Genomic DNA, 17,336 nt, shown 5'->3' on the forward strand with positions numbered 1-17,336 from the left:
GTAACTCTGGGACAGGGTTATGCCGGCTTCCCACAGGAAGTAGTAATATAGGAGGTGTAGTAACCCCAGGAGAAAGTAGCCCATTGGTTACTACCATTCACTCCCCTTAATGACCCTAAATTCATTGTTTAGGTGACCCCCTGAATCCAGGAAGGATTAGTTACTTACCTGTAATCCTAGTTCTCATCCAGGGATATACTCATCAAAGTCATGATCTATGAATAATCCCCACCCATGTGCGGGATCCCGGAACATATAGAAAATACATATATATAAATATATATGCATATCTGAAAACATATATACATGCAGCCTAAAATATTTCTATAAATGCCAGAATGCTAAAATTACATAGGTTTGTATAGTAGCACCCATGCTCTCCCAACCCCTAAGGAAGAACAAGCATTAGAAATGCAATCGGGCTCGGATTTATTTGATTTTGAGCTAATGGCATTGTAAATGGCAATGTGTTTTCGCCATGTGTGATGGAGTGTGTGCATGTGGTGTGTAGTGGTATTATGTGCACTGCCGAGATGTGCTGATCTAATGTGCAGGGCTGCTCTGTATCTTCATCCTTCTTCGGTCTGCAAGCAGCCGCTGCCTGGCACTGAAGCCTGATCTGTGCTGATCTAATCTGCAGGGCTGCCCTGTGTCTTCATCCTTCTTGGGTCTGCAAGCAGACGCTGCCTGGCACTGAAGCCTGATCTGTGCTGATCTAATCTGCAGGGCTGCTCTGTGTCTTCATCCTTCTTGGGTCTGCAAGCAGCCGCTGCCTGGCACTGAAGCCTGATCTGTGCTGATCTAATCTGCAGGGCTGCTCTGTGTCTTCATCCTTCTTGGGTCCGCAAGCAGCCGCTGCCTACCACTGAAGCCTAGTTCCCTTCACAACAGCACGGCAGACACGCACATGCCGCACTGCCGATCTGTGCTGATCTAATGTGCAGGGCTGCTCTGTATCTTCATCCTTCTTGGGTCTGCAAGCAGCCGCTGCCTGGCACTGAAGCCTGATCTGTGCTGATCTAATCTGCAGGGCTGCTCTGTGTCTTCATCCTTCTTGGGTCTGCAAGCAGCCACTGCCTGGCACTGAAGCCTGATCTGTGCTGATCTAATCTGCAGGGCTGCTCTGTGTCTTCATCCTTCTTGGGTCTGCAAGCAGCCGCTGCCTACCACTGAAGCCTGATCTGTGCTGATCTAATCTGCAGGGCTGCTCTGTGTCTTCATCCTTCTTGGGTCTGCAAGCAGCCGGTGCCTACCACTGAAGCCTAGTTCCCTTCACAACAGCACGGCAGACACGCACATGCCGCACTGCCGATCTGTGCTGATCTAATGTGCAGGGCTGCTCTGTATCTTCATCCTTCTTGGGTCTGCAAGCAGCCGCTGCCTGGCACTGAAGCCTGATCTGTGCTGATCTAATCTGCATGGCTGCTCTGTGTCTATGCAGGGCTGCTCTGTGTCTTCATCCTTCTTGGGTCTGCTAGCAGCCGCTGCCTGGCACTGAAGCCTGATCTGTGCTGATCTAATCTGCAGGGCTGATCTGTCTCATCATCCTTCTTGGGTCTGTGCTGATCTAATATGCAGGGCTGCTCTGTGTCTTCATCCTTCTTGAGTCTGCAAGCAGCCGCTGCCTGGCACTGAAGCCTGATCTCTGCTGATCTAATCTGCAGGGCTGATCTGTCTCATCATCCTTCTTGGGTCTGCAAGCAGCCGCTGCCTGCCACTGAAGCCTACTCTCAAACACTCTTGGCCTCATAAAAGTGAAGAGGACATCTGTTTTCTGTTAATTACTTCTTATCTCATCTTGTCAGAGTAGTGTCACATTCCTGCCCTCTTCCCTGGCCTCATGCTTCATGGACACGGGGAAAACAGATTCGAAGCTTTGTTTTCCCACTAAGGCAAGGGTCCATTAAAAAGAATCGGCAGCATATTGTCCCAAACATAAGTCCCTTCAAAGTTTTTGTTTAATAGCAAATGTAAGAGGAACTGCAACATATTCGCTATATTTATTTCTTCCAATTATGTAATATTCGTACCTTTTGTGCTGCTACCTTTGGTAATCTGTATTTAAATACTGCCTCTTTTTCAGCCACAAAAAGGCTGCAGACGAACGCGCGCCCTATACATGCAATGCTGAATGGTGAACGCGCTCTTGACCTTGCAAGAGATCTTGGCTTGGTAGGAGATCTTGGCCTCCGAGGAGGAGACTTAGACGGTCTGGCTGGAGTACTTGTCCTGGGACCCGATGGCGAGTACGTGCCGGAGTAATCCGAGGCTGGACTACTGCGACCACTAGAGACAGCCCCCAGTGGATGGCGAGGTAACACACTGCGGGCTTTCCCCTTCGCAGATCTGGGTGAGACTTCTGGAGAGATCTCCACAATCTGTAGCCCAAGAGATGATGACCGGTCCCCTGATAATACTCTGGACCCAGGGTCCAATCGCATCGGTGACTCCACAATCCCTGTGACCTCACCTCTCGACGAAGTCTGAGTTATCATTGGCGTCGAACGAGGTCTAGATGGTCTCGACATGGAACGTGTTTTTGACGGCGATCTTCGGCGTCGAGTTGGTGTCCTCGACGGCGATCGTCCATGACGTCGTCTCGACGGCGACCTTTCCTGACGCCGGGTTGACGTCGATCTCCTCGACGTCGAATGATGGGATCTTGACGATCCTCTAGACGGCGGCGATGTGATAGCCGTCAGTCCTCTCGACGCCGACCCCCTCGAGGGTGGCGGAGAGTGTCTCGACGTCAGCCTCGACGTCGACAGAGACTTGGTCTTGTCAGCAGCCACAGACTTCGAGCCCGAAGTTTGGCGCCTCAACGCCGACTTACTTGGATGCGGCGGTGACTCCCAATGTCGTGGTGGTGTTGTTGAAGAGTGTCTGGGTCTTTTCGACGGCAACTTAGACATAGACGGTGACTCTCTTCTCCCTTTCCTCTTCCTGGGGTCAGGAGAAGTGGAGCGTCGCCGTTTTTGGCCTTGTTTGCTGGTAGACGATGTTCTGGGGCCTCCATGGCCACCCACCTGATGTCTCTTATCTTTTTCCAGCATAGCATTGAGTTTGATTCGTCTCTATCACGCAAGGTCCGTTTGGAGAACTTCTGACAATAGTGGCACTGGTCAAGATTGTGTGAAGATGGAAGGCACACAATGCACACCGAGTGTGGATCTGCCTGAGCCATTTTCTTGTCACAAGAAGGACACTTTCTGAATAAAGCTGGCATACTGACTAAAAAATTCAGTGGAGCTCCACAGAAACATTAGCAGAAGCCTTAATATACCAGAAAATGTTGTGTTTTGAAAAAATGTTCTTCAATAAACAGTTTTAGTCAAAAACTGAAGAGCTCAAGCTCCAGGATCCTCTCTGAAGGAGCCGGAAAAAAACTGACCTAACTGCCACCTGTGGTGCATCATGGGAGCAGGGGGTCTCCTGCAGGTCTTAAAGGCACGGTAGCCCTACTCTAATGCCTTAAAGGCAAGGTGTCAGTTTTTCTTTGCTTCTTTATACTCTACTGCAGCCTACTGGCAAATGCCTGCAATTACAGGTTTCTCTATGGCAATAAAGCATTGTTGTATGACAAATGTTTACTGCTCTTTTTCTTCCTTAAGGGTTGGGAGAGCATGGGTGCTACTATACAAACCTATGTAATTTCAGCATTCTGGCTATTATAGAAATATTTAAGGCTGCATGTATATATGTTGTCACATATGCATATATATTTATATATATGTATATTCTATATGCACCGGGATCCCAACATGGGCGGGGATTATTCATAGATTAGGACTATTGAGGGCGTGGAGCTTTTCAGAAGCCAATCGTCTAGATAGGGATAGACTAATATTTTCCGCCTGCGGAGGAAGGCAGCCACCACCGCCAGAACTCAAACTCAGGATGAGAACTTAAATTTGCCTGACTAAATAAAAAGGACAAGGAGCCGAAGAAAGCAAGAACTGTGTCCTAGCTGAGGACTTGGTGCTAAACCCTACCTGCCTGCTCCTGTCTCGACAACTGCAAATACCGTACTTGTCCTACCGCTGTGCATCCTCCAAAACTCTCGGAGGTCTGCCAGCACTAAACCAACCAGCCAGCATCTCCCTTGAAGAGGAGGAGCCACTTCCCTGCAAGCACCGACCACACAGTCCGGTTCACCGATCTGCTGACCACTGAGTCTGCAGATGCAGCAGCTCATAAAGAGGTCACCAAGTGCCCAGGAGGCCATCCCCATTGACCCATCCAATCTTCGAAACACTGATTCTCCTCATAGGCTCTCTGCACCAATACCATGGGTACCGGAGCCTGTTGATCGCACCAAGTGTTCTTTGTGTTCTTTCCGAACACCCCTGCAGCCAAAACCGACCTGCATGATGAGGGACTCTAACAGAGGCCAGCTCCACACCAGAAGTCATCTTGCTGTGCTGCTTATCCCTCTTCTGCAGGGTCACCAAGAACTGTGAGAGCCTCAAACTTGCAGACCCACCAGACAAAACACATATGCATCCGAGTCCCCAGCCTGAGTCGATTGAAACCAACGGTGTGTCTCTGTGGTCCTGAGACCCTCAAGAGCCAAGCTGCCCTTTGGGTTCTGCTGGACTGGTCCCCGGGTCCCCCTTGCACCTTTTCTTTGTAGGTACTGTTCCCTATTGATTTCAACGTGTAGCAGTCAAGGCTACCACCACAAAAAGCACCCCTGCACCCACACACCCCAGGGCAGGTATAATTTAACTCCTGGGGCTTTCCTGGATCTTGGCTCCTACATACCTTAAGTCCAGAAGAACAGTCCTGTAAGTCGTTTGCAAGTGACCCTGTGCAGAGTATGTTTCTCCCCTACGATAACATTAACACAATTGAGCCTCATGCCTCAAATCTGACTGCTGTAGATTCTGTGTTTCTGAAAATCGCTAACTAGAAAAGTACTTACCTAATCTTGAAGATCTTGGAATCTAAATTAATATGAAAATATATATCTTTTTTAAATTGGTGTTGGATCTGATTTTGTGAGTGTGTGTCATTTATTGACTCTGTGTGTGCAACAAATGCTTAACACCCCCTCTGATAAGCACAATGCTGCTTGACCACACTATCAAAAATAGAACACATTGGGATTGTTAAAGCAAGCCCATGTACACTAATAAGGAATACCTGGACATTTTGCACAGTGCACCTGATTTTAGTACACTATTTAGAGAGTCAGCCTACTACAGTAGGATTTCAGGGGAGGCTGTACTAAGCACCAAATGGGGAAGTCGGGCAATGCCCAACAAAAAGTTTTATTAAAAAAGGGTAAGAGAAAAGAAGAAAAGAGACTAATATACAAGAGAAGAATTCCGGTCCCAAGCACTAGACAGGGGAATAATGCACAGCATGTTATCCCAGTAAAGATTCAAGCTGCAAAACTGTACTTTAGAGTAGATTTCTTCTATATGTACAATACAGTGAAAGCACTACTCATTTTTCAGTAAGCCCTACAGACCTACTCTATGAAGGCTCACTCATATAAGGTCTACCCCAGGTCAGCAAAGATCCTTGCAGAGTTCCTTCTGAGCCAGGCTAACTGTAGGCAATTCCCTGGTTGCGCATAACTGCAGTGTAGGAAGTTGGCTCTGTAGAAGGTATGCCACTAGATGGTTATATTGTGCGCAGAGTCAAAAGATTCCCCAGAAGTGTACAGGACTCAGAGTAAACTCGAAGTGCTCTATCAGTGATAGTGTGGGCAAGCAGCCTTAGGCCTAACACAGAGAAGTGTAAGACATTTATTGCACACACATTAACCAATAATCGACACTCGACTCAAAAAGGAGATCCACACTAATTTTCAGAAGAATAAGGTTTGTTCACGTTTAATTTTCAGACCAAGATCATCGCAAAAAGGTAAGTTACGTTTTTCAGGAAAAATACTTTAGTCTTTGAAAGTCAACACTTAGTTCAATTTTCAAACAGTTCAATGTTATCCTAGGAAGGAAAAAACAATGTGGTTTCAAGGATAAGCCACCAACTTACAGTTCCAGTCTTCAGGATTTAAAATCAGCAGAGGGCAAGGTTCAGGTAAGCACAAATTCAACAACATCAGTGGTCGAGTCCAGAGGTCAAATTCGGAGCTGAGCCTAAAGCGTTTCAATAGAGACTGGGGTGCTGGAAGCTACACTGTTAGCAGGTAAGCAGATCAGTTGCAGGGGCTAAGTTTTGAGGGTTAGAGCAAGCACAGGAGGGGCCACAAAACAGCACAAGACAAACACCACCAGCCAGGTGCAAATGCACGTCAGGGTCAGAATGCTTTTCAATGGGGAAACTCAATGGACAAACAGGCTGTAGGCGTCTGTAAGAAAGTGGCTCTGTATATACTAGACCAAAGTAAGGTACAGTGTGCTGAGAGTCCCGAGAGGTTTGGCAGAGGCTAAAATTAGATATAACCTTACTCTCTAAAGTGGTAGCTTGGTTGAGCAGTAAGGCAGTATCAGAGGACAGTGTAAAGCATTTGTTGTACACACTCAGTCAGCATATGGTCTCTCACACTCAAAAACTGAACTATAGGCCAATTGTTTTGTATCAAAATATATAGTTTTATTTTAGAACCAACAAGGTATCAAAATATACTTTCTCAGAATGTATTACTTTAGTTTAAATACTTTGCAATTAGGCAATATACTTAAGTAAAGTATTTACAGTGCAATGGGCAACACACTTTCAAACACAATACCACATTGATCTGAATGGCAATTTCTAGTTAAATGCAATTAGTTACTTTATGGATTACTTTTCTAACCACAGGACTGGATCCTAGATTCAGTCCTGGGACATCTCCTGTATACAGTTGAGTAAAAGCGTTTTGGTTACAGTGGTGATTTTTAAGGAATATTTTTGTATTTTAAAAGTTGCCACTTAGAAATTTTTTCACATTGAATCACCAATTGGAGGAAATTCACTTAAATGTAAATGTATTTGTATTTATATAGCGCACTTCTACCCAGAGGTCTTGTAGCGCTGTATTCATACCGCTTTCCTGTGAAATGTCCACTCCTGGGCACCCCCAAGGTGAAGCCAGGCATCCAAGCGCTGCTGGGGCCGTTGTGGAGATTAAGCAAGCCACAGAGTGGGACCCATGATTAGACTAGGCACCGAGGCGAGAATTATCAGGTCCGGGGAAATTGTCAGGTCCGGGGAAATTGAGTCCAAGAGCCGCTGAGGCCGGAATTGAACCCTGGTCCCGGGCCAGACCTCTGCATCAGGGTCTGCTGCTCTAACTATTGAGCCACGCTTCTCCACCTAACCTTAGCAGGTAAGTAGTGCTATCGTTACTTTTTCTTACTCCGTGGTGAATTCTGGATCCAGCACTGGTGCATCTCCTGTAAACAGTTGAAAGAATGCGTTTATACAGGCGATTTTAAAGGAATATTTTTAGGATGTGAAAATCAACACTCAGAAACTTTTCTGGTGAAAACCGGACAATGGATTCCTATGTAAGGAAATACAAGTTACTGATAAGTACGGTTAAAATTACTTTTCAGGGTCAGTGCTGGGCTAAACGGTGCAGCACTGGGTTCTCTCCTGATAACAGGTGAGTAAATCGGATTTCGTTTTTCCGCTGATTTTATATGAATATTGTAAAGTTTCAAAACTTCACACTTAGAAGAATTTCCAAGTGAAACCAGTCAATGTTACCCTATGGAAGAAGAGTGAGTTATAGGCTTTTGGGTAAATTCTCGACTGGCAGAGTTAAGGTTCTAGGCATAGACTCAGGGGTCTCCCAGGGTCAGGTAGGTACAGTTGGTACACCCTCAGCGGCACACGGGCAGCCGGGAGCAGAGGTAGTTAGGCCCAATGTTATCCACTGAGAGGCAGGGGGCCTGAGGTTGGTGGCTGCTGGCTAGCAGGCTACACAGCTGTGGGAGCTGGGCAGCTGGTCACTTGTTCAGGGCAAATGGGGAAGTAGATTAGGACAAAGGTTGCACTGCCAGGGCCACTTGGGTGGCTCGGTGCAGGGTGCTGTTGAGCCAGCGGGTGCTCAATGTTAATCAATGGAGATCTTGGAAGGTAAACAAAGGCTGCAGGCTCGGGGACGGAGATTCTTCAGGATCGACCAAAACTTCGAGGGGTAAGTTGGGATCTTGGAGGATAGGTAGACACCCAGGAGTTGGCACAGGGTGCCGGGGGGCGCCGGGTGTAGGGGTGTCTTTTGACGTCGGAAAATCGTACCCTCTGCTGGTCGCGGTTGGAGGGATCTCCTGTTGTGAGTCTGCAGGCGTCATCGGGGTCCTAGAGGAGGGTCCTTGGGCACTGGAGTTCAGGTCACATTCGCCGGGGGACGTCCTCAGTGTCTTTGTACACTCGGGCACAGGCCGGGCTCGGCGGGTGCAGAGTGGGCTGGATTTGCGGATCGTGGTTGGCACCAGGGGTATTGCTGTTTGAGCAGAACCACTGCTCATGGGAGTCCCAGTCTTTAAGATGTTCAAGGCAGGCAGGTCCTCCGGGGTTTTCAAGGTTGCTGCCCACAGGAGACGCCGGGATTTAGCAGGAGCAGGTTCAAGGATCAACAGACCTGTAGGGCTATGGCCAAGTCAGTTGGTGTTGTCCTCTTGTTAGCAGCTGCACGGCATGTCTTCTTCTTCTTGATCTTCTTTCTTGTTTTCAAATTTGGATCTGAGAAAGGAAGGTTCAGGGTGCCCCTAAATACTAAATTTAGGGGCGTTACAGGTAGGGCAAGGGCAGGGACCAATGGGTCCCTGCCCTGGGGTGAATACACCCCCTAGCCTGCTCCTCGCCTGGGGGGAGGGGGTAGGAGCCTATCTCTGATTGGGCAGGCTCCCCATCGTCAAGATGGCCAGAGGCCGGAGTTGTGCTTCACCTCGCCTCTCCCACCTGAGGGGTGGAGTTGGCATAGGCTGGCACACCCCCTTTCCTCACGTAGGGCTTCCCGCCAGTCTTCCCACCAGAGTGGGGGTCAGAACCGGTGTAGGCCAGTTGCTGGGTACAGCAAGTAGTCTGGAGAAGCTCACAAAGGCGGCATGCCTTTCAAGCTTACCCTGCCCATCCTGGGGGAGGAGACCTAGCACCTCGCCCAGGATGTGCATTGTTGCAGGCCCAGGAGAGAGGATGGCTCTCTACCCAGGGGTCCAGCAACATGTCTGCTGTGTGAGCCTCTCAGACCAGACGTGGATTGTAGGTTAGGTTCAGGGGGCAATTCTAAGTTGCCCTCTGTCGTGCATTTGGCATTAAATCCGACACTGGCATCAGTGTGGGTTTAATGTGCTGAGAAGTTTGATACCAAACTTCTCAGTCTTCAGTGTAGCCATCAATGTGCTGTTAAGTTCGTAATGACAACCTCCTAGCACCAAATACTCTTAATGGCATCACTGCACTTACAGTGCCCAGGAATGGCCCTGGGTACTGTAGGGGCACAGGGATCATGCCCCTGTGCCCACACCAATGGCAGGGCAGTGTGTTTGTGGGTATGACACACAGGGATATGTGCCATGTCGACTCTTTGTTTAATTATGTACTAGGATACTCCGCCTGCTCAGGCAGTGTGTGTGTGTCAGGGTACAGGCCCCCAAATGGTGGCACAATAAGTGCTGCAGCCCTTAAGGGTCTACCCTGGTCACAAAGGCCTGGGTACCCAGGGTACCATTTACCAGGGACTGACATGTGGACAGAGATGCCAATTGGGTTGGGTTTCGGGTGCAGGGGTGTACTTTGATGCCGGATTCTTTTTACCGGAGCCGGCCACGTTTGGGGGAGCCTCTGGATTCAGTCTGCAGGCATCACCATGAAGTCCAGGAGTAGTCAGCAAACGCTGGATTTGAGGTCAGGGTTGCTGGAGAACCTGTTCTTGATCCGTACACCACCCGGACACTGGCTGGAGGCGTTGGGTGCAGAGTGGACAGGACCTGTGGTTTCTGAGGGCACCAGAGTCCTTTGAGTAGATTTCTTGGGAACAGATCCACTGTCATCAAGACTTCTGGTCTTTATCAAAGAGCAGGCAGTCTTCCTTGAGAGAAGGCAGTCTTCCTAGAGTTCTGGAAGTCGCTGGCTGCAGGACAAGCATCGACTTCTTTTGCAGTGTCTTTGAAGCAGCGACAGGCCGGTAAAGCTGGGGCCAAGTCAGTAGGCGTCTTCAAGCTTCGTCGTCAGGAACTAGTTTTCAGGTCTGGGGAGCCACCTAAATACTAAATTTAGGGGCGTTTTAAGGAAGTAGCAGGTAGGGCAAATGGACACCTTACCTTGGGGGACAACACCCTCAAATATGCCACCCTCCTGTGGGAGGGGGCATTGTCCTAGCCCTGATTGGAGGCGTCTCTCCATCAAGACGGCGGGGACTGAAAGATGGCTTCCACCCGCCTCCCCAACCTTAGAGCTAGAGTAGGCAGGGGTGGGCGCACCTCCTATTCTTCTAGGTTTCTCTGCCCAAAGGGGAAGTGTAAATCGGGGGCGGCCATTTGCTGCTAGCAGCAGAGGCTAGGGGTTGCATTACAAAGACGGCAGGCCTCTGAAGCTTCCCTCTCGAGCACTGTGCCCATCCTGGGGGAGGAGGTGTGACACCTTCACCCAGGATGTGCTTTATTTCTGGTCCCAGAGAGCAGACGCTTTCTACCCAGGGGCCCAGAAACATGGTGGTGGCAGGCTGCCTACAGCCAGTCTGTGACCACACCAGGGTTGGTAGGTTTTGAGGAAACACCTCTGAGGTGCCCTCTGAGTACATGGTTCAATAAGTCCCACACTAGCATCGGTGTGGGTTTATTGAGAGAAGTAGTTTGGTACCAAACGCACCTAGTTTCAGAGAAGCCATCATGGTGCTGGGGAACGCGTGTTGTTGAATTTCCAGCCCATGTACTCTCAATGGCTTCCCTGGCACTTACAATACATCAGAATGGACTTAAATATTGTATGGGGATATTTTCTCATTCAGATATGGCCACACCTAGGGTATAGTGCACTCTGCGTTAGGGCTTTAAGGTCTGCTAGAGGTTTGACTTACCTATACCCGAGGCAGTGCTAGTCGGCATGAAACACATGCAGTGTGACATGTCGACTTTGTCATTTTGTCTGCACCAGGTCATGCATGCTACAGTGGCAGTCAGCATGGCCTAGGTGAGAGGTCCCTAGGGGGCCCTCTTCAGACCCAATGTCCTAGGGTACCATTTACTATGAGCCAAAGGTAAATTGTGGAACATTTTTAGGGAAGAAGCACTGGCACAGGGGATCTGGTGGCAGGGACTCTCAGCTCTACAATTAAAACCATACCAATACCAGTCAAAAAGTGGGTGCTAACCAGGTCAAAAGAGGCCCTTTCTCACACGCAGTCTCACACATTCAGCCAGCGCATGCGCTCACATATAAACAGCCCAGTGACTCTTACCCTTCCTGCGCAGCACCACCCTTATTTTAAAAGGCGGATATGGAAGGCAAACACCTTCAGTCTAATTAATGTGAATTTACATTGAGTCAGACTCAGGTAGTTAGACTCACCCACAGCAAAGATCCAAAAACGGGGAAATCAAAATTGAAAAGCCCTGGTAGACTAAATGGGCGGAGCCTAATTCCTTTAGTGATGTTGTCTTTCTGAGAAAAGCTGCAAGGATTGTTTGCTTTAACCAAGTGTTGAGGTAGAGCTATAGCTTCCCATGGCACTTTTGGCAGCGTTACACTTTACAGGCGCAGGAGTCAAGCTTCACTTTCAGAGAAACTCCATCACTGTCCCTTATTCACCTCAAATGTAATATGTGACTGATTGCATTAATTGGCTTTGGTTTTCTTTGCAAAAAGAATCTAAAAAATGAAAATGTACAAGCAGCCCTTAAAATATTCTACTCTTCGTGAAGATCAGAAAAAACCTTGTATTCAACCACTATGATCCGAGTGATAACGCCTACTGCTGGGGTGCCAATAAATCAGGGTAAAAGGTATGTCAAAGCTCAACATGTTTACCCAAAATACACATCTAAAAATAAAGTTGCTGTGTCTTAGTTGTAAGGAAGGTTGATGAAAGGCCGAATGATATTCAATGCAGAATTAAATACTGTAAGATGAACACATTTCACAAAATGCAAGCATAGGCCAAATTAACTTGAAATATTGTACCAAAATCATTATTACACAAGTACAAAGCACAGTCTGAAAAAAGGAAAGAGAAAAATATATTGCATAAACCTTACATACATTATGATCAGCAGTTCTCAAACACCGAAACTATCAGTACTGAACAGTGGAGACCTCCCCCAAAGACACAAGGGATTCTCTTCACAATCCAAGTCAGCTGGAAAAGAAATTCAGCTGTCAGAGACTAGAAAGATCCAGCCGTCCTTACCTTAAGCAGGTGAGACCCTTTGCGGGGCCCCAAGCCACACACATACTGGATAAGTGTCTGGGTGTATGGGTGAGCAATGGCACGGTTGACATCCACTCCCACCTCACTGACACGGTTTATGAATTCACAGTAGAGAGCATCCAGGAGTTCCTCCTTTGTGACATGTTCCTAGGACAGGGGAAAAGGGGCAGCAGGTTTAGAAGTGAAACTAGTTCAGCCGGACAACTATCTATAAAGTAGAGTAAACTGGAGGCATCAAAGACAATTATTATTTTTATCACTTCTGAAATCAATTCCTTTGAAAGTGAATTGGCAGAATAGTACTCAGTTTAGATGAAAGCACTACATCCAACTGAAGCAGATGAGCCTGAAACAAAAATTACTCATGTAGAATGATTAAATTTTTGTACAAAATTTTATAGCAGTATTTTTACTTCAGACTACTAAAAATGCACTGGCAAAATACAGTTTTTAACTGGTACCAACGGAGAGAAGTGAACTTGAAACACTACTCTCTCACACTTTGCTTTGACCCAAAACTGCTTTCCTCATCCTTCTAGTTATTTGATGCCAACCTCAGTGTGCAAATTCTACAATGCTCAACAGATGCAATAGAAGTACTAAAAAACGCTCAACATGTTAGAATTGTTTCACGTTTTTAGGGTGCTGTCTGCCTCTTACGTTTTAACACCAAGTGTTCCAGTTATGTAGTAGTTTCAGGGAAACCCATATGCTGCACTGCAGCAGATACATAGTTTGGAGTTACAGACTAAAAGGTCCTATCTTTACTACTATGATAAAAAAAAGGGGTTTTCAATGTGATACGACCCCTGGCAGTCTATGTTACTTGTAAAAGCGATAGCATAGTGGGCCACTCCTATTTCAGACCCATCCCACATACTTAATCTCTCAGTGGTTGTCTTATTTGGGCAAAGCAGAGTGTGCAGACAAGCTTGTCCTTCTAAATATACCAGCTGATGTGTACAGCGCCTTTGCTATTAATCGAAAAACCTCCAAGAAACTAAAAAGCATGCGTTCTCAGCAATGTGTGTAACCAGGTCTGCATCCTTGTTTTCTTCTGAGCTCACTATGGGCTGCTACTGAATGGTGTTGGTGCTAATTTGTGATGTTTTTAAAACAAAGTATAGAGCGACTGTCTGAAAGGAGTGCAGTTAGTATGTAATCAGTGCTTGGGGTTACCTGCAGTGGATGAAGTTTCAAACACATGATATCTTCGTCCGCACCGCAAACTGCAGAAAACTCAAGCAAAGGGTCCTGAATACGCCGAGCGATGGAAATTGCCTGGCGTAATATTGGTGGGTAATCACGGAACTCCGTCTGTAATTGGGGATAGAAGTACAACACTAAGTCAGATATCATACAAGAACATACAAACTATCAAAACTTAAGAAAAGGAATAGCGGGCTAAACAATTTCTCACACATGATATTCACTAAATATAGTTTAAAAGGCTGCTACCCGTTTTACAATGGAACTAGACAACCACGTTCATTCCTCCTAATATTTTAAGTCAGCAACAAATTCTAGACCAATTAAAATACACTATGACTGTCCATCACTTCTTGAGGGTGCTCAACGAAGACCAAAAGATGCAGAATAGTATTTGGATTGCTACCACATTTTATACAGAGTATTTTATAAATAATACTTTTGAACCTATAACATTGAAAAGCACTGGAAGGCTTTTCCTAACAAGAAATTGATAAAGGATTGTACGACACTGCATAATTCCCTGCAGGCTGGTCAAAAATAGCTTCAGATAATAGTGCTATTCTAAATGCAGAAAATGAACATACCTCTGATTTCTTACTGTTCATGTAGAGGTGAGCCAACTCATTGTCGACCAACTCCACCCCGATTGAAGAAATTTGCTGACCCTGATCCAGCTCCTGCACGATTCGTTTTACATCCTCTATCATCATTAGGGCATCGCTGCAGGCAAGAAGTTGCAGAAAAAGAGAGAAATGATCAGCCGACACACTTACTTAGGTGATGACAGCTAGTGTGCCTGCTCCTATCAAACCTATGGTAGCTTAACATCTTGGGAAGCTCATTAGGACAGAATACAAAATTACAATAAAAAGTTAAAGTACATGGAACACTGCGAAGTGACCACTCAGGTCAGAGCACAACATTATAACAAAGAATTAATGAAAGTAAAAGAATGCACAATAAGAGGCCACTGCAGAACGTATTGTATTGAATTTGCATTTATATAGCGCTTACTACCCCGATGAGGCGTTAAATTGCTTTTTCGGCGAGTAGCAGGCTACTCCAGAACCCATAAAGAATTAGTGGTGAATTAGTATAGTGAAAATATAAAAGTAATTTGAGCGGTGGATAGATTAGTCAGTTATTTGGATTGAGTAGGATGGCAAAAGGGTAGAAGAGTTCAAAAGGTTAGCATTTGTATAGGGCTTCCTACCCCTGATAAGGTGTTGAAGTGCTTTTTAGGCGAGTAGCACGCTGCTCCGGAACCAATAAGGATTAGTGGTGAATTAGTATGGTGAAATATGAAATTAATTTGAGTAGTGGCCATGTTAGTCTGTTATATGGATTGAAAATGATAGTGGAGGGATAGAAGGGAAGGTTTTTGTGTGTTTTCTCTGGAGCTCATAGCAGTAGGAGGATAGTTGGGATGAGTAAAAAGGAGGTGGACGCAGTGGAGTAGACGGGGGAAGAATCAGAGTGGGTTTAGAAAGGCTTTTTTTGTGGAATCGGAATAGTAAAAAGAGGTATGAGATGATGCCACTCTACCGAAACGGCCCTAATAGAACTCACCGATTCCATCAAGTTCCTGCAGGATGAGGGAAGGAAAGCCGTCCTCATCCTGCTCGATCTCACAGCAGCGTTCGACACAATATCTCATGCCATCCTGATTGAGAGGATGCGTGAGATTGGCGTGACAGACACAGCTTTGGCATGGGTAACATCTTTCCTGACTAATAGGTCCCAATCTGTGTCTTTGGGTCCCTACCTATCCAACGAAAAAACCATTACATCGGGAGTACCGCAGGGGTCCATATTAAGTCCATTACTTTTTAACATCTATATGGCACCCCTTCTAGCTGTGATAGAGTCTCATGGGATCCTAGTCACGTCTTATGCTGACGACACCCAACTTGTCGTCTCCATCGACAAAAAATGCACGGACACAGAGCTGCGTTTCCAGAACTGTCTCACGGAGGTTTTTCAGTGGTTGAATAAAAACCACCTGAAGTGCAACAGTGGTAAAACTGAAATCATACCATTAGGTAAAGATCTGCTTTTCTGCCCTAAGGATTGGTGGCCCAAAGATTCAGAGGCCCCGCCTAGTGCAGTGACCTCTGCGCGCAATCTTGGCGTACAATTTGATTCAGCCCTCTCCTTTGATGATCACGTCAGGATCACGGCAGGTTGCTGTTTCGGACTTATCAAATCTTTAAAAAAATTCTTTGACTTCCTCCCCATTGCATCCAGGAAATCGGTCGTGGTCGCATTAATACTCTCTCGACTCGACTACTGCAATGGGTTGAAGGCTGGAATGAAAAAGTCCACTCTGAAGAAGCTGCAAAGTGTACAGCACGCAGCTGCAAGATTAGTGTTAAAACTTCCCAGGAAATCCTCAGCCTCAGCAGCATTAAACTGTCTCCACTGGCTGCCACTACACAAGAGGATCCTTTTTAAACTCCTACTAACAGTTTTCAAAGCCCTGAAAAACACAGGTCCTAAATACCTCGCCAATCGTTTTGTCCACTATAACCCTGCGCAATGTTTGAGATCCTCCGGTGGAAACCTCACCAAGATCCCGAGGTACAAATACAAAACCAGGGGCGGAAAGACTTTCACAGTCCTAGCAGCCAGGGCTTGGAACAACTTGCCTTTAAACCTCAGATTGGTCGAGACGGAGAGTCTCTTCAGGAAACAACTGAAGACCTGGGTCTATCAGCAATCTGATACCTATGTGATGGCCGCTATTTAGATTTTTTCATTACCTAATTCCCATCCACGCACAATCAGCGCCATGATGCTCCCTTTGGAGCGATAGGCTGCGCTTAATAAATACCCACAAATAAATAAATAAATAAATGCAAGGAGGGGTGGGATAGGGAAGAGTCTCGAAAGGGTTATTTGGGAGATCATAGTAGTGGTATGTGGTTTGGGATGAATGAGAGCGTGGAGGTAATGGATACATTGATAGAGGTATAGGGTTGGTGAGTGGAGGACACTTATGCCAGTGAGAAAGGATTTATAAGGACTTGGGAGAAAAGCCAATCAGTTTCTGTAAAAGCAAAACATTTCCTAAAAATGAACGGCATTGGATACATATTTGGTAGCCAGAAAGTGTGTTAAAGCAGATGCTGCAGACAGGAAAAGTCAACTACTGTGGCATTAATGAGTTGATGAGGGCTGAAGCGTCCAGAACATATAGGCCTTGAGCACACGAGCAATTAAAAATAATAATGTTTTTCTGATGGCAGAGCAACAGAGCTAGAGCTACACAAATATCTATGTGACTACACCAGTAGTAACATAGGAAAGGCACAACTCAGTGGAGTATATACCAAGACCCTTGACAAAATTCCACCACATCTGTGCAGGATTCCATATTTCTCAAAAGGGGATTGCCTGAATCATGTCGAAAGAACTTGGGCATACAACACAAAAGGAATAGTTACTTACCTGTAATCCTAGTTGTCTTCCACGGGTATCCTCATCAAAGTCATAAGCATTAGAATATTCCCGCCCCTGCACGGGACCCCGGAAACACTAAATTATATGTGCCCCACATATATATAAGCATATATATATATATAAGCATATATATATATATATATATATATATATACAAATAAGCAACTGCAGCCTAATAAATATCAGAGCTGAATATGCAGTAAAGGATTTCCAACATACATGAAAGAAATGCATTATAAACATGAGAAACAACAGCAAAGCTTGTTTAGAAACTGTTTTAATGCTAAGAAAACAGTAGAAATTCTCATAACCGACTGAAAGTATAGAAAGCTTCCAG

General features: G+C 46.1%; 1 protein-coding gene across 1 annotated transcript in view; it reads right to left on the bottom strand.

Moving 5' to 3' along the window:
• The window catches only part of SUPT6H (SPT6 homolog, histone chaperone and transcription elongation factor), a 1,180,384-nt gene that overhangs the window by 424,024 nt on the left and 739,024 nt on the right, over positions 1–17,336 (bottom strand). The window contains exons 21-23 of the mRNA XM_078680107.1: positions 14,122–14,257; positions 13,505–13,642; positions 12,305–12,472 (exon numbers count right to left, since the gene is read on the bottom strand). Coding sequence (XP_078536233.1) covers positions 12,305–12,472; positions 13,505–13,642; positions 14,122–14,257 — 442 coding nt within the window. The remainder of the gene's footprint in view (positions 1–12,304; positions 12,473–13,504; positions 13,643–14,121; positions 14,258–17,336) is intronic.

This window comes from Lissotriton helveticus, chromosome 3_1, assembly GCF_964261635.1.
Source record: "Lissotriton helveticus chromosome 3_1, aLisHel1.1, whole genome shotgun sequence".
In the NCBI taxonomy this organism is placed as follows: Eukaryota; Metazoa; Chordata; class Amphibia; order Caudata; family Salamandridae; genus Lissotriton; species Lissotriton helveticus.